This window comes from Scomber scombrus, chromosome 16 (assembly GCF_963691925.1).
Source record: "Scomber scombrus chromosome 16, fScoSco1.1, whole genome shotgun sequence".
Lineage (NCBI taxonomy): Eukaryota > Metazoa > Chordata > Actinopteri > Scombriformes > Scombridae > Scomber > Scomber scombrus.
In genome coordinates, this window is record NC_084985.1 from 19,823,329 (window position 1) to 19,849,088 (window position 25,760).

The following is a 25,760-nucleotide window of genomic DNA, read 5'->3' on the forward strand; positions in this document are numbered from 1 at the left end:
TAAATAACAGCACCATGAAATAAAAAAACTGACATGTGCAATTAAACCAAATTCTGTTGTCATGTCATTGTAGGGTCCTGGTTGAAGAAACAGCAAAGTAGAGTGCTTCTTGTGTCTGAATGAGTAATTCAGTTATGGGTCAACACGTATGTGGCCATAGTTGATTGGCTGGTTATATCTGTTGGAACGACATGGTTTGGCAGTGTGTGAGTATGTTTGTGTCAGGCGTGTTCTCCACAGAATGACCTAGGTGTTCTGTGAATGTCCAGTCTCTAGCGAGTAATCCCTTTGCAAAAAACCTGCATTAAATAAAGCACCTCCCTGTGCAATGGTGCTTTTTTTTGTGTGAGAATTAATTTTTCCTTCAGACTGCTGTAAAAGACTGGACATTCATCTTCCACCATGGAGACATAGAGTATCATTTCTATAGAGGATATTTGTGGTGAAAAGCTACTAACAGTGACTATGGCTGATCGTTTTACTTAACTGGCAAATTTACTGGAGAGTCCATTAGTGGCCGCTGCATGAACAAGGAGATTGGTTCTGAAAATCAACTCTTTTTTCTCATCAACTGACTTATTTGACTTTTGAGAAAGAGGTTGACAAAGGAAGAACTGCTGAAGGTAGGGAAGTGTACACTTCCATGAAATTATTGGAATTAATGGAAGGTTAACCCGTCATAAGCCATTCTTTCCCCTGTAATTGACTTTGCCCACCCTTTTAAACCATCAAAACATACGTTTTTATGAAGTTTTATTATTTTAAGTAGCATCAATCACACATCTAGGAATATAAAATATAAAAAATAATCCTTTGCTGGAAACTGGAGTGGAACCTTGTGGAAGTGGAAGTTTGTTTTTTAAATTAAGGACGTTTTGAGGATCCACTCAAACTTAATTTTTTGCATACCTAAAAGTTAGACAGTGACATAAAGAGAAAAGAAAACAATATACATTGCAGCAAAACAACACATACCAGTTACTCATAGCACCTCTTAGCTGAGCAGAGATGAGAGTGCCCACTCTGAAGTAATTGGAGCCAGTGCTAAGCGCCAGTCCTGGCCCAGTAAGTGTGCGGGTGTGAGTGCTGGCATCTTGCCCCTGTGTCACTTTCAACCTCCCAAGCTGCTTTGACGATTAGCTACTGCCAAGCAGCTCCAGCACTGCCCATTAGCACAGAGAGACAACAGCGGTGGCACTGACAAATGCAGTTTGCTGTCAGAGAATTAAAGATCTGGATGTTGCTGCCTTCCTAGCTGTCATATTCAGAACACAGGGAAGGCATTTTGTTGTCCAATGTCATTTCACTAGAAGGCAAGAGCTAAACTTCAGTCGATGTTTAATGAGTTTGACAAGATCCTGAGTTAACAGGACTACAGCTAGCAGTCACCAGTCTGTAATAGCATTTCTGTCATTTTCACCAAATTTTCATTTAAAGGACTGTTCTGCGGCACTCCCAGTTGCCAATTTTTTAAAGACTAAGGAAGTGGATGATGTATGAGCATGAGCCAGGAATCGATTGATCTGTCAGCGTCCCTTTCTAACCCCCCTTTCATGGCTGGCATCACCGCAGTCCCTCAGCCTTTTTACCCCCTTTCCCCTTCCCCTGCCTGCCCCTATTGGCCCCCCTTTTGTTTTGGCTTTTTTTTTTGTTACTATTAGTTTCATTTTTGCTGTCCCTTCCTTTCTTCCCTTCCAGAAAGTGATGCACACTCGCAAAAGACATTCTGAGCTGTACCATGAGCTCAACCACTCGTCCAAGTTCCACACCATAGACAGGTATAGCAAGGACCCAGCTATGTCCACATTCAAGGTAAGCCATTGCCCAAATGTGGGATGGGGACCCACTGTACCAACGCACCTCCACATTCCCCTTCTGCACTGTGTCACAAACCCTAATATCCCACCCCTCAACACAAAATAATTGACACTCACTTCTGCACAGATTAAAATTGCAGTAGTAATGTATGCTGAATTTCATAGAAAGTGGTCAGCACTGGATAATTATGATCCACACTGTGGTGAGATTGCATTTACTTGTAAATGCAGCTTTCAGATGATTAGAGTCATAAAGATTCTAGTGTCAGTCATTTACAAACATGAGGTACTTTTAAAAGCGGTTGTATTCATTATGGTACTTTTTTTTTTTATCCAGACAAATGTGAAAACATTGTGTGCTCTAACGAGGGAACTCAAATGTAAAGTGAATACTGTATATATTTTCATTGCCATTTAACAAATCCCTTTAACACCTGCTTTAATTGGCCAGAACTTATTTCTTTCTTACCTGTGGTTGATGCCTTATTAAATACCTGTCAAAACCGTTGACCACATGATCTGTTAGCTGAGGGATAATTAACCATAACCATTTAATGAAAACCAAATTCTGGAATTCAAGACTTGTGAAACTATTTCTCATATTTACCACATCACCGCACCATAATGCACTGATAGCATAGCCAACGTGTGCCTTTACACAAAATGTGTTTTGTCTATATCTGTGTCGGTATGGTTAATGTGTCTGTTAAATAGGATTAATTGTGTATTATGTGACAGTTTGTCTGTGTGTGTGGGTGTGTGTGTGTGTGTCTGTGGATGGGTGGGTGGGTGTCAGCGGGGTGCTTGGGTGGGCACCTGTATGCATGAGACACAGAAGCATCTTTGAATCATTAATACACCATTAGCAACAGACAAAAGACTCCCTGCTTGCTCTGCACTGACCTTCAGAGGGGCCAGTTTCATTAAGATTTAAACACACGCACACACACACACGTGCACACTCCTCTCATCTATGGAGCTTTAGTGCATGGAGCCATGATGAGTTAGTCCGACTGGATAGGTGTACTTTCCCCTGGCAGCGGCGGCATGCTGGTTCACATCTAATTTACACCGCCAGTAGAGGAACAGAGGCCAGCCTGACATCTCTCATATTCCCCATGCCATGTAGCCACACACACACTGTACACACACACATACATGCAAACATGCTGCTATTTCCCGCTGCCAGACCGGCGGCCGTTCCCTTCACTCCTCATTTACTCAGGGTCTTGATCAAGATTTTCTGAAGCGTTTGGCCAACTCCCCATTCATTAATGCCCAGCAAATATTTTATGGAAGAGAAGAAAAATGGCAGGCTGCTTGCAAAGGCATGAGCCATATATTAGAAGTCTTAACAGTTGTGCTGCAGCATGCTAATGTGCCTCAAAGGGAGCTCAGGTGTGCTTTGAGATTATGCCCAAATATAAAAGAAATGAAAAGCCAGCCACAAATAATAGATAGGCTGTATTTAAACTAATTAAGACAAATTGGAACGCATATTTCCTCCGGGCTAGTCAAGTCAAGTCGAGTCAAGTCAGTTTTATTTATATAGCGCCAAATCACAACAGAAGCTATCTCAGGGCATTTTTCACATAGAGGAGGTCTAGACCTTACTCTTTAATTTACAGCGACCCAACATTCCCCCATGAGCAAGGACTTGGCAACGGCAGCAAGGAAAAGTTAGTGACGTCATATAAGTCACGAAATGAAAGGGCAGTGTAGATATGGCTTACTCATCCAAATCCATTATGTTAAAAGTAAGTAGGCAGTTCAACAATAACACGGATAATGCTATCAGTGTCAGGCCTTTGACAGGACCCAGCTTGAGTCCAGCTCTGCTGTTGTCAACATCTCACTTTGAGAGTCACCCCCAGACACGGACATGCTGACTATACAGTAATTATGGAGATGAGAAGGGTGTGTGTGTGTGTGCCTGTGTGGGTGGGTATTTGTGTCCAAACACTGGCATATTAGAGTGCCTACGTGTGTGGTTGCATGCCTCTGTGTGGTTGCTGGCATCAATGTGTATGAGTGTCTCTTGTTCCTTTTTGTTTTGTTGGTGTTTGTCTGTTTTTTGCTTTAGATCTGTGTTGCACTGCCTGTGTTTGAGGCACATGGTCTGTGCTTAAGAGACAATTACTGCATGAGTAACGATATAATCATTTCATAATAACTTTAATAACCTCCTGTCTATGCCATATGACAGATATTGACAGTGATTTTTACATATACGACATGAGTGCTGTGCTTTAATAGCAACTATAATTGCATCTCACTTGGATGTCTTGTCTCAGATCGACACCCAAACTACTGTGAAGGTTGTTCCTCACACCAGCTGACTTAGTCACTTACAGATAGACACTACTGAGAATCGTAAATGTTAATCATGATGGAGACTAGCCAGTTACAAGACTAAAGGAAACTCTTCACTCCACCTTACCTCAAAAAATGCATTAACCCTCCTGACTTTTGCAGGGCTCTCTCTCCCTAAAAGTGCCTAAACAGTATTTTAACCCACACCTTAAACACCCTGTAACCTTTCTCTAACCACTGCGGCCGGTATTCATCCACCGCAGGTTCCCCCTCCCCCACCACCGAGGCACAACACAGAGCCATCGCTAGCACGCAGAACATCCCTCGTTTACAAAGAAAGTCAACGTAAGACACGCTAAACCCAACATAAACCTTGTGCAGTAGAGCCCCCTCTAACTCACTCTAAAGTAGACCTATGAGTCGATGAACTACATGTCACTGTATGTATCTCATCGTTTGCCACTCTGTGTACTGTATCTGTGTTTCCATGCTGCAAAAATGTAATGATTGCTCGCTAAAGTCCCCCTCTCAGCAACAGTAACTAGGCACAGCAGGCCTGTCAAGATTTCTCCACAAGTTAAGAGCACTACTCTGCATTTAGAATTTGGTGGGTTCTGTCAGTTTTTCTTGCCTTCCTAATGCCTAAAAGTGAAAGAAATAGCTTAAACATGATGTTTATCTGCTTTAACATAAGCTGCACTCATGAGCATGTCTGGCTAACCTGCTCACCAAGTAGAGCGATTTAGAGTAATTCACTGATCGTAAGTGGGTGAGGATGTTCAATTTTTGCCTGGAAAATGCAGCTTTAACCTCAGTCTTTTCTGATAAGATCATGTATCAGGAGCATTTTTGAAATTTTCTCATTTTAAAATAAGTTAGCTGAAAACTTTTAAAAGATAGTCAGAGGCGGTATTTGTTACCAACTTATGGAGCCAATAGCTGTCATATCAGACCACAGAATAAACATGAGTGCCTGCTTTTCTCTACCTGTCTGAAATCAATCATTGTTTTAAAATTACTAAGAATTTTGATAGTAAATTTGCCATTGTTATCACTATAAACTACTTGTGTGCTGTGCAAAAAGTAAAGCTTGACAGGCCTAGTCACAGTAACAAAGGAGGGTGGGTCTTAGCGAATGACAAAGTGTGGTAGGTCAATGTGGGCAGCATGTGATACCATAAAGCCTCCAATTTCAAGACTTTATGTGTCATAATTACAGAAACACAGATAGTGTCAAACCTTAAAGTTTACTCCATGTAGCTGCTCATCTACTATACCTGTCAGTGCTGTCTCATAGTGAAGTGACTGTATTTGATGAGCCTGAATACTAGATGTTTCCCCAGTGGTGTGGTGGTGTAACAGTTCAGTGCATCACTGTGTGTACCCCTTGTCCTTCTGCATTCATGTAATGAATGCTAATTCTCCGTCCTCCATCAATTCCAATACAAATTCAAATTGAACTATACAATGTGGAACTGCTATATGAAGAGAAATGGATTTGTGAGATGGTCTGATGCAGGACTGGATTTATCTTCCATGATAAAACATAAACGCTTGAAGGATTTTTTCTTTGTTCTTCCACTGTTTTGAGTTGTGTTTTCATTACTGTGGCACCCACTCAGCGTGGCGTGACAGTCCATGCAATCATTGTTGTCCCTGAAGTCAATCCTATGAACTAAACATCATAACCTAGTGATAAATCAGTTCATAAAGACAATGACCCTTCCGAACACATTTATAATCACCTCATAAAACATGTTATTCAGTCCATAAACTAGCTCATTGGCACTAAACAGAGCCAAACACTATGCGCTTTGTGGGTGCTGATGGTCTCAGAAATATCACAAAGGCTTATGGGGTCAGAAGAGACCTGATCCATTTTACCTCTCTGGAAAGGTAGGATCTCTGTGCTGGCTGTGTTGAGGAGATGAGTGGATATCAGAAAATGTCCCACACACACAAAGACATGGGCACTTTCTTTTTTTCTACTTTCACATCTTATCCAATTTTCTGTGTAAGTACAATGGGCTTAAAGTGGTCTTGGGCATTACATGTACCATCACAGACAGAAACCACATACCTCAAAGTCTTGCTTTCTGCTTTTTCTTGTCTTTACGCCATATTCTATACCACCTCGCTCACACTTTTGTTAACTCTGTCGCCCATTCAATATGCTGCCAATTGGTGATCCCAATATTTACCATGTTGATAACTAGAAGCTGTTAAATGACTCAGTTTTACGCTTAATAAATACAAAAAAGGAAATATGTGAACTCAAAGAAGGGGGAGGCAGACAATATATCACTGATGCTAGCGGAGCTATTCCTTTAGACTGAAAATTAATGTAGATGTTGTCCTCTGCCGTGTATTTTCCTGTTATTATTGAAGATCATATGCATAACCTTTAAAATCTACTTGGCAAAATATCTAACTAGTAAACTGTGGCTAACAAAGGTCAGTTTCAGGCTATGACACAAATATATTTCTCCTGGTCTTTGTGTGTGCATATTTAATGCTTAACAACTCTTTGTCCTCCTTGCAACTAGCTGCAAGAGTTCCAGACATTGTTGTGTGCTAATAGTAGTTATTATTTGGCTTAGTTGGGAACATTTGCTGACCTTCAATCAAGTGGGGTTTTTTTTTGTGTAGATACACAGTTGCCTGCCCCCATAAAAGAATAATATCTGTTTCAGTGGTAATACTTTTATGATGCTACATTCAAGTGGACAGAATGTGGGCTTTGCTTTAATGCTAATGATGAAAACTAACTCAAATCCCACTCTCTTTTAAGTACAGTGGGTTCTCTGACAGGGGCCATATGGCTAGCAAGAGGGATGGAGTCCATTTTCATTGTGTCTACCATAATGGAGACAGGATACAAATGGAGTCAGTGGGGTTACTGAAAGACCGAGTGGATGCAGTGTGTATCTAGCGCGGTATGTATTAGCATTAGTGTCTGCGCTAATGTTTAGATTTAGAACAGCTTCTTGGCCTCTGTCACCGTGGAGCTCGCCTGTCGCTTTCTTTTCGTCTCCACAGGGTTCAGAAGGTCATAACACAAATTTGCATGCAGTGCCCAATGATGCAGTGTGGTGCCTCTGTGTGTGGGATGGATAGTGTGTTTGTGTGTGTGTGTGTGTGTGTGTGTGAGAGAGAGAGGGGGAGAAGGAGAGTTTGCACTGCATAATAGCCTGGCTGATGCATTTTTTAGCTCTCAAATGGGATATATTTCCATCCCGTCGTCTGCTGTGTTCTTGATTAAATGAAGCGTGCTTGGCTTCTCTCTGCAGATAGACAGTGAGGAGTTGTGCGGAACGCAGAGGAATGGAGAGGAAGACAAGGGAAACGAGTACTCTACTTTGTTGTGATTTCACTCATGCTAGATCAGAGCGGCGACAGCGAGCACATTTTCGATTATGAAAAGATGTATTTGCAATTCAATCTAAATGGCTGTGGGCGTGCATGTGAATCATGATGAAATCCTATTTTGTTTGGGCCACGTATAGTATGGAAATATATTGTGTTATAGACTGAGAGGGTTCCTCCATTAGCCTGTTCCATAAAAGAGAGGTGAGACCTAGGGTGCTCTCTTTATGCATCCACAGTTAACATTAATGACTGTTATGGATGTTTTTAGGCCACTGAAGGGAAATTTAGCTAAGGTAATGTATATGCTTTGAGCATGTCTCATGTAAAATGAAGATGTATAATTCTAAATGACAAAGAACCAATTTTTGTTGATTCAGTGAGGGCAATTTGCCTGCACTTGCAAACCCTAAAGGTCCTGATAGTCAATTTGCTGGCATTAAGCTGAGGGGCTTCAATTTCACATTCCAGCAATAAAGCAAGTCCTCCCCTCTTCTTTCTCTTCATATCTCATTCTCCCCTCTATTCGTCCTCACGGCTTGACATTTTCTCTCTTGCTGTCTCCCTCATTTTCCCATTTCTCCCTCTAAACTCAGCCCTCGTGGCACGTTTGAGGCATTAATTGAACAATTAATTCCTCTCATTAGCTTGTTTTTAATTATTTCCTTGCCCCTTTCTCCGTGCCGCGTATAAACTCATCAACTGTTTTCATCCTTCCACACAAATTGCCCATGAAAACCGAAGGCTGGCGGAGTGTAGCTTTAGCACACTGGCTCTATCAGTGGCTCCTAATGAGGGGACGGTTAGCCCAGGCGGAACAAGCCTAACACTGGCTTCGTGCACCAAGAGGCACAATACTAATTTAGCTCATTTAGTGTCCTTGGGCCAATTAAAGGGGGGTGAAAAGGGCCCAATCATTGGCTGAGGCTGTTTTCAGTATCGGAGCACTGGCCTTGGCTTGCCTTGTGCTGCATTCCACAGGCCCAGGCGGCAGTGAAGCAAGCCTGTGTGTCTGATTGCTCGTTTGTTTGCAATGTGTTGCACTAATGGAATTTATTTGCCCTACATTCTCCAGATTTGGCTTCTTTGAAGGGCCTTATTACTTGTGACACAGATTCCTTCCCAGCTAAGGGGTAAATGATGCTAAAGACCACTATGCCCAGTTAGTCTGTTTCTGTGCCCCCTAATAAATCATGCCTGTGTTGAATAGGCAGCCTTGATTATATCATTATCTCTATGATATAATAAGATAAACACACTTAGAAAGCTTACATAGTCCAGTTCTGGTTAACTGATATCTGTAGAAGCCATGTTCTGGTATCCACTCATATGCTCCGACATTGTTTGATGTTTCATTTTGTTCATGTATGAATGTCATTTAAGTTTTCTTCCATGTGTGCCTCACATTTTTCTTTGACTTACTGGGACATTTGACTGATTTCTGTTTCTTATTTTTGCTTATTTTTGTTTGTTTCCTGTTTTATGTCCTTTTGTTGGTTGACTGGGCCCTCGTGTTGCATGTTTGTTGTCATGTCCCAGTTTGAATGTAGCCAGACAGTCAGCACAACCATGGGCATCCAAGTCAACAAAGGTAAAGTTAACCCACTTACCCACAACCACCTGTCCTCCTCCATCATCATCTCCCAAAGACAACCTGCCACACTGCTCACCCGTATCCAGACAGAATTTACATTCCATAGTCCAAATGAGCGGGGTTCTGTGTGGCAAAGAGTGGGCCTCATCCACCAACACTGTAGCAGAGGCTTCTCAAGATCGCTTTAGATGTTTGTGTAGAAGCATTTTTTCTAGTACCTGCTTTCCCTCTGAATTCCTACAACTTTTTTTCTTCACTTAGCTTCGTCATGCTTTGCAGCTGTAGCTTATATCCTCAGAAAATAGTTTGCCTCTGTCTTTAAGTATTGGGCAAAATGTTCCTTTTGGCCACTGACACTGTTGTGGCCATCTGAGTTCCATTTTACCCTGCTTTGCCTGCAAAAGCGCACGTCTGGATTAGTAAGCCTTTAAATGGATGATAGGTCATATCACCATGATGCCTCTTTAAAAACCACAATAGTGGAGCACTGCAGGTGAGTTGTTAAAATGGTGCAGTATCAGAGAATTAATACCCATATTGCCAGTTCCATTTCAGCCACTGATGGCACACAAACTGCTTTTAGAGCTGTATTATATATAATAGATTTAATGCTTTGAATGCTGAAATGTAAAGGCTTCTATTCTGGGGACTGAAACTGACCAGAAGAAAAGTCTGTCAGCTAAAAATTCAGCCTGTCACGGATGGCTGATATGCTCATTCACCCAACTCTGACATCTTCTGCATCTCTTAGGGGCTTTTACATGCTGTACAAAAGAGAGAATCTGTATGCTAATGTTGCATACTGTATATGTGGAAATTCCAGGCAAAAGCAAATAAAAGAGAAAAGGAATATTGTGGTTTTAGGTAGGTGTCTGTTTTATATCTGCAGGTGACCAGTGCATCAAGTATTCAACTGCTGTACATGTTTAGAATCTAGATACATTTCCAACAAGTAGGCTTTAATGTCATATATAACAGTAAATCAAGATCCCCCACTCCTCCCCCCAAGGTAATCAGCTAAACGCTGGAAATCCTATTCTCTGAAGGGGTTGGATTTGAAATCTTACATACTAACACCACTTTCTCTTAAGACACGGATCACAAAAAGAAAACAGAAAGAATGACAATTTACAATTCTGTCTTGCAATGTTGTTATTGTTGTTTTTTTGTTTTTGTTTTGTTTTTTTTTGTTGTTTTTTTTTTTTTTGGGGGGGGGGGGGGGGGGGGGGGGGTTACGATAGGCTGAAATACCTCTGCCAAAAGAAGCTCCAGTCAATTCTGACAATATTATCCAAGTCGCTAAAGCCACTGTGGGGAATCAATTTGGCCCAAACTTGAGGCAGACTGGGATTTAGAAAGCACAAATGATGCGAGCAGCCACCCGTACACTGCATGACACACACATAGACCAAGCTGTAATAAGCCACAGGTCAGGCAACACAACTACCAAGATAACGACAGTACCACAACACAATAGGATTTATGGTCTCTATTTTTGGCACTGGCACCAGCACACACCCTGACTAGCCCATTAGGAAAACACCTGTTACTTCAGCTACCCATACAGAGGTGAGCCACTTTTAGCAGTGGTTTACTTAAAAAAACAGTAAAAAAAATAAATGCCATAGCAGAGGTATAGCAGGGGAAGGAAGGTTTATGTGTTTAAGCCAGAGGCAGAACATACAGAGTCAGCAATGTCCACTTTATAGCCCAGCTTTAACTATTTAATATGTTGTGTTAACACATACGCTATAAAATCAATAATGCAGATAGTGTAGATAGCATTTTCATGCACTAATACCAGATTAGTTATCCTCTTTCAACATTATTTAGAAAACATGAGCTGCAAAGCCTCTAGCACTGCACAGTAGATTCACTGTTACGGCTTTTAGAATCAGATTACTTTCCGCCCACACTCTGTCCTTTCTTTTATCCTTACTATAGTTGTTGTAGTTGCTATTAGTGGTGTATAGCATGCAGAATCTCACTCTACCCATGCTTCCTCGGTTTTCCTCTAAGTTTTGATGCGCCAGGATGTTAAAAATGTTGCCTGTTCCAACACAGTTCAATTATATGTGTGTGTTATATCATTCTCTCTGCTGTGTTGGACTGTGTTCATGTGTGCATCTGTGTGTGTACACGTGTTATATTTTCTCATGAGAGAGCTGGTGGAGGGAGGGGGTGGGGGGTTTTGAGAGAGAGCAAGAGAGGGAAGGGGTAAAGGTGTAAACACAAAGCTACAACTGCCTGTTCACCCGCGGAAGGTGTGGGAACAATGCTATTGTTTCAGGGCAGAGTTGTCAGTGACTGTGATTCCTCCTCTTCTCTCTCTTTCTGTTCTCTGTCTCTCTCTGTCTCTCTCTCTCTTGTCACCCCTCCTTGTCTTCTCCCTCCCATTTCATCAACACAGAGGGAAAAGCGATGGAGCATTTCATCTGCCGGAGGTGAAAAGAACTCATCGAGTGTAAGTAGAGGGGTTTCTGGCAGAGAGAGAGGGAGAGAGCCAAAAAAAGAGAGGGATGAGATGGGGCTTTGGGGCAAGGAGGAATGGAGGCAAGCAGAGATGGCGAAAGGGAATGGATAGACACACAGTAGCAGCACAATCGTGTTAGCCTAGTCTCCCAGGGATAAAGTTGGGCTTAACTGCAGCATTACCCACACTCCTGCATTACAAAATGTTCCTTCGCCAGCATTTAGCATGCAAATTGGCTCCCAGATTATGCCTTTTGTATTCATTTTACCAGCTGTCAGGCTGTGACGCAGGGAGAATGATAATCAGGCAGATATTGCCCCCTAGCGCTCTGGCAGCGATCATCACACTGCAAGGGGGGAAGGGAGATCAATGAGTTTTGTGTGTGTGTGTGTGTGTGTGTGTGTGTGTGTGTGTGTGTGTGTGTGTGTGTGTGTGCGTGTGCGTGTGCGTGCGCGTGCGTGCGTGCGTGCGTGCGTGTGTGAGTCAGATGAAGAGATAGACAAGGTTTGGGGGTGTGAATAGCTCAAAGTATATTATTGAATTTTATAAGAGTTGGTGTAATAAAGGGATGGCAAGATTGTGGGAAAAGCATATAGAGAAAACAAAATGGAAGAAACTGAAAGAGATAGAGATGACAAGCATACAGTACTACAGTTACTACACTCTTATGGATTATATGCTGTAAAAGCAAGCATGCACATACGGTAGATGTAGGTACTCACACAATAATAAGTAAATAGTAAGTAAATTTGGATTTTTTACTGAATTTATTCTCTTTCCAAAGCACTTAGTGTGTGCTGCCTATGAATATTCATCTTCTGAATGTACATGTAAATGTAATCCAAAAGGTTCCACTGCAGTTGGCTCCACCACGTCTGTGGAAAGCACCACAGGTCTCGTTTTTGTGTGTGTGTGTGTGTCACTGTAAGTTTTGCTCCACTGCAAGTCATCTTGGCGAGTGAGCCCTTGTGTCTCCCCAGCTCGTATCTGTGAAATCATTATCTCTGTAAGATAACGAGTCTGATTTGAATAATGGCCCTCATCTGATGCATAATGCTACCTTTAATTCCGCCTTTAGCTAATCCTCCAATATGTATTTTACATGCATGGTGGGCACAGCTGCGGACCACATGCAGTGATCAGAGGTCTGCAGCCTGAAGGGCTTCATGCTTTTATCAGTCAACCTGAAAAGTTACTGATTGGCAAAGGTGGGAGGTAAAGAAGCAGATGTCTCATTTCTGTAAATTAAAGAACAGAAGTACTTTTCTTTTGATGGTAGAAAGACGCAAAGGTACCTATGAACCACAGGTATGTATGGTGCTGCTTTTTAGTATTTATGAGGTTCTAAGAAATAACATAACACTGAGTTGTTGGCTTCTATGTCTATGTTGATATTCAGTTTCTATTTGAAGGATAGAAACATGAGATCAAATTCAGGTTGTGAGTGCATATTTCAATGTATCCATATCCAAATCTGTACACAAAAAATGGTTTGCAGGCACTGCAAGGAAGGAAAATGTACTGTCTGTTACAGCTTGGGTGTTATTTTTATAGTATTGATTATGACAACATTGTACACACCAAAGTCAGTTGCTGAAATTTGGAAACACAGCGCATCACAACAAAGACCATGAGCAGTCAGATGATCAGAACAGGCCAAAATTTAACTCAGATTGTGTCATCCACTTTATGTGGTGGTGAAACTGAGAGAGAGAATGCCTGTAATGTTGGTAATAACCCCTAATTGCACAGGAAAACTGTGTATGCATACAACTATGGTCAGTATGGCAGACCAAAATTGTAGCAGGGCCAGAACCCACTTGTGGAATGCCTGTGGGAAACTTGAACTGTGGGCCCCCGGTACCCCACCACTCCAGTTAGTTTGGTTATAATTTGATGGAGAGCTAATTTCTTTAAGATGATGCACTATGCATGTAAGCATTATATAGACTAAGAACAGTCAAGAACAGCTCAAAATCAAGAGACAATATGGTAAAGATAACAATTTTGGTTAAAAAAAAAGTACAGTGTAGTTAAAAACTCAGGACAGATAGTCTTTCAGTTTACATTGTGCATTATTGAATATTGACAAACAAATTTGCAATTAATAAAATTACCAAAAAGTATTTGTTACATGAGTAATCTGGGCCTTTGGGTCCTTTGTGGGTTAAGGGCTGCTGGAAAGTTGAATGCTTTGCCTGGTTGGTAATCCACACTTTCTGCAATCTGTGATAGTTTGGATAATAATTTTAACCTTTCACTTTCATTTCTTCTTACAAACAAGTGTGGCTATGATCATTTAGCTTCTCCTGGTCGCTGCCCTGTCTACCTTTAAGTGACATCACCAATGTTATCAACTTATAGAATTATGTCCAAAACCATGAGAATAAGACCCACGCTTTGTAAAAATGGAACTTCCCTTTAATGGAGATTTTTATATTTTTCAAGTGTGGCTCCTTTATTTTTCCTTACATGTTTCTTTTCCCTTGTTGTCCTCCTCCATCAGGACAAGTCAACCCCGGAGGAGCAGAGCTCCTGGGACAGCTTCAAGACCATGACCCCCGAGCTGTCCATCGTGCCTGGGGAGCAGAAAGACCGGATGGAGATGCACAATAAGAACTGGGATTCCTCCTCTGCTAACACACCTGACTCGTCCGAGGGAGACTTCCAGACTGAAGTGTGAAGACACACAGACATACCCACACTCACTCAGATACACACACACTCATGCCGAGATGCAGATGCACACAGAGATACTGAACTTCTGGAAAGCTATACTTATTAGGACATGAGTGCAAACACGCACACACACTCGCAAAGATCTCACATACACTGCTCCCTGTCTCCTGCAATGTGCTCTGTCGGATCCTATACTGTATTTGTTTACTGCTGCAGTGGACAGACATGGAAAGAAGACTGTTCTACTCTATATTTTCACAAAGACCGTATTGAAAAGAAAGAACAGGGGCTTGACACGTCTGCGATTGAGGAAAATTTTTAAATGAACTAAGAAACTATAAAAAAAAAAAAACTTATTTCTGAGAAAAAAATGTCTTGATTTTATTCTGGAGGAAAAAAGAAAACCTCTTTCAATTGTTTGATGATTTTGGGTGGGGGGGAGAAGAATATTTCTGCACCGTTCAGTTCTTTTTATAGCAAGGGGAAAAAAATCTCACTGAGGTTTCTCACACTGGTAGCCCCGTAGGCACCCTGATTTCATTTATTTCCTTTTCCCTTCTAATGGATGACGAAAGCATTCAGTCTCTCAGTTTTTCTCTTTTTTATTTTTTATTTTATTTTTCCTCTTTGTCATTTGGATGGAAAGGAGATGGGGGTCGAGGAAAGAGCTGCTCATTGTGCCATCCTCTCTGCTTTTTTCGGGTTCCGGGTCAACAGTCCCATCCATCCATTCTTCCCACATCCTCTGTGTCAACATTGTATTCCCACTTTGGTGTATTTTTTATGGTTTAGTTTAAAAAAAATGTCCTCCCCTATGGTTTGAAACTATTAATGAAAAAATAATACGATTGAAACAAATAACTACCAACTGAGTTGTATTCTGTGGTCTAACTGTTCAAGAATAATTGATTTATTTTTCAGACTGGTTTGTGCTTGTGCTGCCTTTTTGCCATTCTTATTTTTCTTTTCCTTTTTTCATTTCCTGTGAGAATTAACCCATGTGGAACTTTAAAAAAAGAAGATTTAGGACACATTCAGCACTTAAATGTGAGCTTGCTTTCTGAGGTAATGTGTGCCGCATGTTATCCAACCATGAGGGAAAAGACGGATTGTGATCGTCATGCAGATTCTCGCATCTCCTTTCTTTATCCCCTCTGCCCTCCAACCCCCCCAACCTCTTGGAGATAAAAGCCTTTAAAGATTGCAGCATCTGAATCCATTTCACCCATCAGCAATCAGAGTAATGCAAAAGAAGAGAATATCCCAGTCATTTCAGCTCAAATGGAACCTGTGCAAAGTCTGATTAGCATCTCCCATTCCTCAATAACATGTGCTTACAGTTAAGTATCAATCAGTTTAGCAGCTAAGTCGCCCTTCCCCGGTTACTGAGGACATATTGTTAGCTCCACATGACCAGAGGAAGTTTTTGCAGCCAATGATATATTAAACTAGACACCATCTGAGCCAGATTTTCTTCTTTTCACAAGAAACCCGCATCATGGTTTTAAAGCTCTATCCTAAAAAACATGCCTTTCTCTGCTTTCATCTACCACATCCCTCCTGTTTCTTTCTCTGTTGCTCATTCTGCCCACCCAGCGTCGTGCTACCAGGAGGCATGAAATCTTAATGTGAGCAGCAAAGCCAGATATATAACTCCTGGTTCACATGGATTCCTTTACATGTGATCATGTCCTGTGCTGAATAATCTGCTTGTGAGCGCAGCAAGCTGCAGAGAAAGAGAGGAATGGAAAGATAGAGAGGGAGTCACGGAGGTTGTAAGGCTACAAGGTTACAAACTAAGCAGCAAAAACGCCAGTGGTAAGGCTTCTTGCTTGACATTCTCCATATGTACTTCAGTCACTACAAGAGGACAACCAGTTTCCTGCTGTTGCTACATTAACTAACCAGTCCTCCACACACTGGCAGAGAGAAAGTGCAATAGATGGCTCGATAACTTTTCTGTCCATGTTCAAAGCATCTCCCTTTAATGTAACAGTCTGGAGAACAAGATGAGAGACAATTTAGGGAGAAAACAATATCAGAGTGTAAGAGAAAATGGTAGCTAAGGAAAAAGATCCAAAAATACATAGCTAGCTAGAGGCAGGCAGAGATGCAGATTAAGAAGGGGAGTGTTCAAAACAGTTATTATCCGGGGATGGCGATTTGTCCTGACATTTTCCAATGCAGCCCTCAAACCATCTGTTTAAATATCCCTAATGTGGTAGTAGTGCAGCACAGCGCAGATGGTGAAACAAGAGTGCGGCCCTTATAACCTTTCAAGCTAATCATCTGATAGGCAAACCTACAGCTCGCTTCTTCTCAGAGGAGCAAGATAGGTTCGGCCCCAAGTTGCTGAGCTAAGGTCACATTCACCTGACCTTCTCTGAGGCTTAGCATCCAGGTCTTCTGTGCAGTGTGTCCAATCTCAGCAAAAACAGTGGTCTGCTGGCTACTCAATGTCAGTCAGTGGGTGTTACTGTATAGCAGATGAAAACATCAGTCTCAGGTGAAACAGATTTGACCTTCATGCTTACAGTACAAATTAGATATTAGTTTTTTAACATTACATGTAAGAGAATAAGCTCCTCCAAAATGCCTTGTTCCCATGGTAACGGTGATTTGCAGAAAGAAAGAACATTAAAATTTAAATGTTTTATGTCAGATTTTGTTACATTCCTTTTACATCGGTGATATTTTCCATACATTGCCCATGACACAGGAACAACATGACTTGTTATAAACTAAGTCGGGGGTTTAAGTTTTCCATCTTCAAGAACGGTAAGTGAGATGCCGCTTGATCGACTGAGATGTTTGATCACTTGAAAGTGCCACCTCAATGTTTTTCTTTCTGCTAAGGATCATCTTGCAGCTTCGCTTTTCTTTTCATATAAAAGACAGTGGGGTAATGCAAATGATAACATGAAAGGATGCTGGTCAGGTGTATGGAGTGTTTTAGTATGTCACATTGTTTTCCTTTGTGTGTTTTGAAAGCCTGCCAAACTCAACAGCCTGTAGAGAAACATGAAACGCAGAACAAGCAAATTTGCAACTTAACTCCACGTGGACGCCAACTCACTATGCTCACTTTCACCCTCCTACCTTCAGCCTTCAGTGCTTAGGTGTTAACCGACTGCTACAACCATGTGACATTCCTGGTTGATTTATTACTGAAAAACCCTCCCTTTCCTTTTCTCCCTCATTTTTGTTCTTTTTATACATAAGATTGTACAAAGTAGTCCTCTAATGTTTTCATAGTGTCTTTTTATATGAAAATAAATTTTCAAATTGAACCAAGTGTCTCATATGTGAATATACGCTGCTTCAAGGGCATCTGTGGATGAGAACAACGAGGTCTGTTTTGATTTGCAGTATACTCACAATCTCATTTTTTTCATAATATCACTCTGAGTGTTGGGCATGACAAACTCTGTTACCCAGAAGCACTGAAGCTTAACTGTGACCAATGTGAGGCCCCGCTGGTCTGTCTGAAAACATAAGAGGAACAGTTCTGTGGGTTTGAAGTTGTGTTGCATTGAAATAACCAAAGGGGTTAATGTCAATTCAAAGTGATTATTTCATTAAAAATATATATACACTGAGCGATATTTATGTTAATAACAATCCTTCCTCTTCCAAAGTGGAGTTCCCCAAAAATGGCTTTGTTACGTAAGGTGGTAAAAATAGCCACAGTGGAAAGGCTTTTAATAGTCCAGTCAGTGGTACTGGAATGAAGGAACAAGAGGGGATGACACAATGCGCATGCTTCAGTTACTCTACGTTTGCCCTCCGAGGGGCTTATGGGTAATTAAGTGTGAATGAGTCTAACCATGGAGCTGCCATCAGTCACCCTGGAGAAAGGCCACCAACAGGAACTTTCTCAAGGGAGTGAGGGGGATGAGAGAGATGTCAGAGGAGGAAGAAAATAGAGAAGCCAGCCCCAAGGACGAAATACATGGTGACAGAGTAAAAGCAAGGAAGGGGTTTTTACATTACCTCTGGCAGTAGAGTCACTGTGATTAGAGTGCCTCTTGGTTATTTTTCGCAGAGGTTTGTGGATAATTAAGTTATACTGGTGTGTCACAAGTGACCTAAGGAGAGATTCTGCTGACAAATAACACAGGGAAATAAAGTGAAGCATGGACAGACATACGTTGGGAGAATATGTAACAAATCTTAACTTGACTAACACTGTGTCCACCAGGAACATCTTGTCAGCCCTTATTTTTGTTTGATATTTCCAATAAAGTCAATACAGACAGGACACGCCATTGTATGTTCCTGACAGCACCGGGAGATTAGGGTTTGTTAGTGGTCTGAACGGCAAGTCCTGAAAGTGTAATATTGCACAGTTGAACAAAAACAACAATGCAGCACACTCTGGGTTTTGAACAGTGACAAAGCAGGAACATGAAGAATTAGACTTCTCATGCGTAGTGAAAGTGATAATTCACAAGACTTTTTTGTTTCTGTGCATGCTTTTGCTACATGTTCTTTTACCCAGGGATCACAAGAGCTGAAAAATATCAGAACGGCAGAATTATCTATACAGTATTAACATATTAGATGCAAGAGCTCGGTTTTACACCTTTATTGTTGTTTTATAGTGTGCACACATGACGCACATTCTTTACTAAAGACATATGGTTGTCAAATTACCAGCTCTGTAATTACTTTAGCAACATTATAAAGAAAAAAATTAACAAAATAGTTAATAAAGCAAATGAATGGAAGCAAGTTTAAGTTGGTGCCCTGAGCAATCTTTGACCTCTAGTAGTACTATAGGGCAATGCTTTTAGGAGTGGATACCTGCTGTATTTATATTGCTAACATGCATGTACTTGATGCAATAGGCTACTCCTTTCTGCTATCTGTCAACAGTTGGTTGCAGCTTTATCAAAGACCCACAGCAGTGGGCCAGCAAAAAACAGTGAAGAAGACTGCTAGCTAGCAAAAACAGATGTAAACGATGCATGGCTTAAAGTTATTATCAGCTTTGAAAATGTTTCATGAGGATGAAAATAGTGAATTAATTTTCTGTATTTGCAAGAAAGTTCCACAAGAGCTTTCCTAAACAAGATATAGCTACTGTAACTAATACATGGTTTCTGTTGGCAGAAGACAAAATCAAAATCACAATCTGTACACAGAAGCAATGAAAATGCAAAGAAAAATGCCTGGTGGGCATGGCCCCTGGTTATTTTAGTTCTGTGCCACTGTATGCTGGATATTTCAAATGAGAACTAGGGGATATTGGGAGTGAGAAAGACTAAGATTGACAAGCAAAGTAAAAAAAAAACAAGCAAAATAAACACTGCAGGGAGAAAAAGCAAAGAATGCCCTTGGAACATTGAGGAATTTGTGGGAAAGTGAGATACCTTGGGAGTATGCCACAACCTGTGAGCGGAATGACATGTTGACGCTGCAATAAAGTGAAAATGTGCAGGGCATGCAAGGATGAAGTTTAGTCCTAAGACAGGGAGCAGTAGAAATCAATTGTTCTAGTGGTTATAGCGTGTAGCCATCTCTCTTCGATGGCAGAGAGATGGTTTATGTCCCACAGGTTGCGGTGCCATACTGCTCGCAGAGGACATTGGGAATGGAGCAGACTGACAGATTAGAAGGGAGGATGGAGTGGACAAAGCCATGGTGGGCAGGAATTCAGATTAAAGTAAAAATTAGAGGCTGAGAATAACTTTTTTTTCTTGAGGATGTAATGCAAAGTAATAATCACAATGTAAACTGAACCATCTAAAACATCGAAGTTAAAACCAGTAATAACCCCTTTGGACAATACCATGGTCATCTCTTTTTCTGATGTTTGACCACTGCTTATTCTCATCTGTGCTGTTATGGATCTGATCCCTCTATGCTTTGCAGTGCCAATATTTCAGTTTTGGCCCAGTGCTTTGGTGCGGATGGCACAGCCAGACTGGTCCTTTGAGAATGCCTTTCCACAATGGCGTTAGATGGCTGTCCATATGAAATGCCCTTGTTGTCCCTCATCCAAATTCTGGCCCTGCTAATCCATTGAGTGTCTTAGTCCCTATCATACAGGCTGGGATAAAACACAAGTGGTCTTTGACACTTTGAGGGTGATTTATTCAAAGCTGAGGTAAAGGACTCATTGAAGCTTCTTTTGGCTCCACCAAGCTCTCTCCACAAAGCACTCTTCACATATCATGGCAACCTACATTTAGTCAGGATGAATTGCCTCTCCACACTGCCAAGGGCTTCTCGAAACACTGGCATAATTTAGTGGTAGGCTTAGGCTAATGCAATCCACCACAGCCTCTCTCTCACATTCCAAAAGACCCAAAATTGCAACGCATGGGACTTCCTAGATGTTTAACAGCTACTCAGCCCTCTCATATCTTACCACAAGGCAAGAAAACCCAGAAAAGAGCACACGATGAGGTTGTGCAGGCGGTTTTAAACCTCCAGGCTGTTTGTCAGAGGACAGGGTGTAGGAGATACGCTGACAGGGACAGGGAAGTGAGGAATAGTGATGTGCTGCCCACACATGTCTGGTTCCAGAGGTAATGAGACAGCCAAGCTGGCCTTTCGAACTCCAACTGTCCAATAGCGGTCAGTAGTGAGGACTCCAAATGAGGGCTGCCACCTCCATGCCTCCCACCTGCTCTTTAGTCATTCTTTTCAGCTGTGTGTGTGCGAGAGAGCACAAAGAGTAGTTTAACATTGGTGACATGCACTTAGATGCTGTCTTTCCACGAGTGAGATGAAAATATGAAAATATGTTGGAACTATTTCCTGACAAACATGCAAAGATATCAATCTTTTCATCTCACTTTCGGAAAGGAAGCAAATCAAAATATTTCCCAAAAGGACTCCTTTAACTTTTGTGCCTTTAGCAGTTCTTCATTTAGGCAATAGAAATAGTACTGATGACTGAAATCATGATATGAAGTGTTTCAACTATATTTTGTTGTCTAAAGCAAAGAAAGAGAAATTAAATTATACAGTTTTTTGAAATTCTGTATTGTCAGCATTATTTAATCTTGGAGAAGGTATTATTCAAACATCATAGTGTGTGTTGTTTAGAAAATGAATAGCTTATTATATTACAAGGTCTATGTGTGTGTGTGTGTGTGTGTGTGTGTGTGTGTGTGTGTGTGTGTGTGTGTGTGTGTGTGTCTCTCTTTGCATCCATGTACATACATGACTGTGCACATGGCCCTCTTCCCAACCTTCAAACAAAGCTATGTGGAGGCAAATACACCACATAAATACTATCACCAACATACAGACAACATACATTGGACCCCTCAATCTTACTTCATTTCATTTTCATCCCTGTATTCTCACAGATACAGCTTGCAGCCTTGTAGAGTGGCCTGAGATAAAAGCAGGTTGTGCTAAGGGACCCTGTCTCAACCCTGAGGGAGTGGAAATATCATTTGATCCCACTCAAGGAGCCTCTCTGTGCCAAGTCAACCCAACCCACGGCAATACAGGAATAGATTCCTCCATCTCCTTCCATGTCTCCCTATCCACCGCCCATCTTTGTGAACCATTCCAACTGGGAAAATTGGTTTTGACTTGCAATGAACATGCATCGCTGTGTGGTGTCGTTGTGATGTCTAATACAGTTTCTACAATTCTATGGATTATCACTAACAGCTTGGCGCTAAAACAGGGTCCACCACTACAAAGTACTCACCTATAACCGGAAAGATAGACTACAACTCCAGCCTCCGGCAACATGAAGCCATTTTCCAATCAGAAATTTGACTGAGGAAAAGCAGTAGCTGAGGAGGTGTACACACCAGATTGGGGAAGCGTCCCTTCAGATATGCCTTCCATCATACTGGCAAGTGTTCACACGCTCCGGAATATAATGGATTTACTGGATGCCAAGTGTTTGGTGGAGAGAGCCATGTATCATCGCTCTGACTGAAACCTGGCTCAACGAGGCCATGCCAGATATATTGTCAGTCATTTTTCCATTGTCAGAGTGGACAGGACTAGTTCATCAGGCAAGGAGAGAGGTGGTGGGGTCTGCATCTACATGCAACATCAAAACCGTACACCAAATTCTGCACCCCAGACCTGGAGATCCTGTCTGTAACATTGAGCCCCTTCTACCTCCTGAAGAATCCGCTCATGGTCATCGGCTTTGTTTACAACGCGTCCAGCTCTAACACCAAAGCAGTACTGGAGCTAGTAGCTGATACTGCTAATTATTGTGGGTGATTTCAGCAACTATAGACTCAATCGTGGTCTGACCTCTTTTCATCAGTATGTGGACGTTCCCACAAGGAATTGATATTCTGGACTTGGAAGACGCCGATGTACATTTACAAGACTCATTGGCGTACAAAGACAGGAGACAGTTTCACATGAGTAATTTACAAGCACTGCTTACACACAGATTGCAAATGGTGCCACCATCCTGTTTAACAGATGATTGTCACTCGCATATTATGAACAAATTTGCAAGTTCTACGGTCCAGTTACAGGCCCAGTTACAGGCTCAAGTATTGGTCACAAGTATGATGTTTCTTTTGCCATAATCCTCTTTGTAGACTTCAGCTCAGCATTCAACATAATGCAATGTCACCAGATGATCAAGAAACTTCAGCATCTTGACATCCTCTACTCATCCACTGTGTACACAGCAACAGCAACAGACCACAGTAAGAGCAGACAAAGTAACACCATCAACCATCATCACCAATACCGGAGACCCTTGGGCTGTGTCCTCATTCCCTTCCATTACACCCTCCACACAAGCAACTGTATCAGACCTTCACACTATACTATCCAAGGGATAATGTACAATGAGCAGGTTATCATTGCAAAATAAGCCCAACAGGATGATGTAGGACTCTGACGTGAAGCAGAGGATCGATACTCAATATTTTTCCTGTTCCACCATGGTATTAAGACTTAAAACATATGCCTCTTTTGCCTACGTTTGTATAACAGATGAATCACTGCTGAACAAATGTCTTCTTTTAACAGTGACCCTGAATATCATCTTAAAACTAAATCAAAATGGAGGCCATGTCCTTTAATAATTCAACAAAATGTTACTGATTAAATATGAATGAAAACATTTGTTTTCTAAATAACCATCCTACTCTTGCAACTCAAGGTGACTTGTCACCTTCAGCAAATGTGAAACACAGCACCTGTACTGGCATTCATTTGTACGGAAGTCATTAATGTTGTGATTAATGCACAGGATCTGTTCTTATTAGATTCTGCTCCCTCAATAAAAGAAACTTGTTCCGAAGACCTCATTAATCTTGAAAGAGTTAAGAGCACAGCCTGTTAAAATTCAAATAATTGTGCTGAAAGGAAGCTTTACTTGCAAAGTCATTCTCAGTACCAGGTGCCAAAAATTACGAGGAATCAAAATTGAATGAGAACACATTTTGAATTATTTGTCATTTCAAGTTGCTACATTGATCATGCTATAGGTTTAGAATGTACTTTCATGTCTTTAAATCAGTAATATAATGCACTTTTCCTAAACTACTTTTCTTATAAGCCATAAATTCATGAACATTATTGTAACAACTGTTTACTGAGGTCTCCTAAATGGCACCATCAATTTAAAACGTTTCCTATAAAAATCTATTTTCATCCTACACCTACTGAGAGTAGCTTCTACTAGGGATTGAGGAGAAGTCTTAAAGCTGGGTTAATTGGTTTTTAGTCACAAGAGAGCAGAAGAACTGCAAAACAAACCAACAGACACACAACCTTCACATATTCTTGCCGTTCAAGATTATTATGGGCAAAACAATTGCCCACTTACACATCTAGCAGACAGTTCCAATGTACACAGAGTTACAATCAATATATTGTAAGTTAATTGTGAATGTTAGCGAATCATTTTAAAATTAAATTAAAACTAAAATATCATTTTTATACATGTTTTATGTTTTATGATAAAAGGTAAAAGTCTATTTTTACATAAATCCATACAATGAAACCATTACGTCTTTGGTGAAATGTCAGCATTTTACCCCGTAAGGCAATTAGCCAATATGCATTTAAACAGCCTTTTAATTAGTTGCCTAGAATAACCTGTCAGAAACAAGGTTTTTTTCCTTCTGACCTGCAGATGCCATAAAACAGGAATCAGCTTTTACCCAATTTGTACATGAAAACATATATTTTCAAAGGAAAACTGGATAACTTGGCAAATTAAAGAGGTTTTGGATTCATAAAAGATATTCTTCATCATTAAGGCACACCTCCCACTTCAGACCCTACAAGATATGTATATCAGTCACAGGTAAGGGTAGGGACTGAAGAATTACATCTAAGCAACAATGTTTTTACTGTTTTGAATGCATTTATATTTTTATTTTTGTAAAAATGAGCATAAGTTAGTTATAAGTCAAGTCAATTTTATTTGTGTAGCCCAACATCACAAATCACAAATTTGCCTCGAGGGGCCTTACAGTCTGTAGAGCAATACAACCTCCTCTGTCCTTCGACCCTTGATTCCACTGAAAACTTGTGTGTAAAGAATAGAACACAAATAACAGAATACAGCATTAAGCTACATTATAATGGACTTATATGAAGAATGTGAGGAGGAGGATGCCATGAAGTTTCCAGGTACCACCAAAACAGAATAGGACCTCCATCGCCATGGAGACCTGGCAGGCTACACATGCATACTTTGTGTTAACCTTATCACCTTGCCAATAATAATACAGACACCGGTAACATGGCGCTGAAGGAGAGCCCCCACCCTGCAATGCAAATAATGACTAGCTGGAAGGGAAAGCTGTTTCTTTTTTAAAATATTAACTGATCATTCTATTTAAAAATAATAATAAAAATCATACACTTATATATACATGATGATTTACAATCTTAAACAACCCAACATACATAAGCAAGATTATGTGTTATTTCTTATATAATGATCAATAGCTAATTTCCGATTATGTCCATGCTATTGGCCCCCATCCCAAAATGTCCCGCCCCTGTTCTTGATTCTAGCAACTGGCGGTGGTCCTGCTGCTTCATCAGCAACTCTGCAGGAACAGAAACTGCAGCTTAAAATTGGTTAATTAAGAAAACACAATGGAGTCCTCAATTTACAAGAGAAGTTATTCTCTGAACAGAGGATGTTTAAACTAGGATAATCTCTTGGGTACACAAAAATATATTCTAACAACATGTGTCTTGTTTGGTTTCTGTAGGATAGTCACTAAAGCTGATTTTTTTTTCTCCGGTTAAGCCATGTTCCATATAAACAATTCAAACTGCACTAAACTGAAATGGTGCATTACTGTGCAGTGAAGTTGTGTGCAGTAATCTTGTGTCCAATGCAAGAGTGAAGCTTTTATGTGAACATATCATTTTTTCATAAGCTATCATTACTGAAATACTATGCTTGACACATTGGCATGCACTCAGCCATACATGCAGAGTTGAAAATGTCAAACAATGGTAGCTTTATCAGTGATAAATGTATTATAAGTCATTTGGCCTTCGGAATATGTAAATATATGGGATATATTTAAATATA

The 25,760-nt window shown here is 40.9% G+C and overlaps 1 protein-coding gene across 1 annotated transcript in view; it reads left to right on the forward strand.

Annotated features, from left to right (window-relative positions):
* Positions 1–14,179, forward strand: part of adgrb2 (adhesion G protein-coupled receptor B2) — a 150,746-nt gene extending 136,567 nt beyond the window's left edge. The window contains exons 33-35 of the mRNA XM_062435728.1: positions 1,699–1,812; positions 4,394–4,475; positions 14,070–14,179. Of these exons, the coding sequence (XP_062291712.1) occupies positions 1,699–1,812; positions 4,394–4,475; positions 14,070–14,179 (306 nt within the window). The remainder of the gene's footprint in view (positions 1–1,698; positions 1,813–4,393; positions 4,476–14,069) is intronic.
* Positions 14,180–25,760: the final 11,581 nt, after the last annotated feature.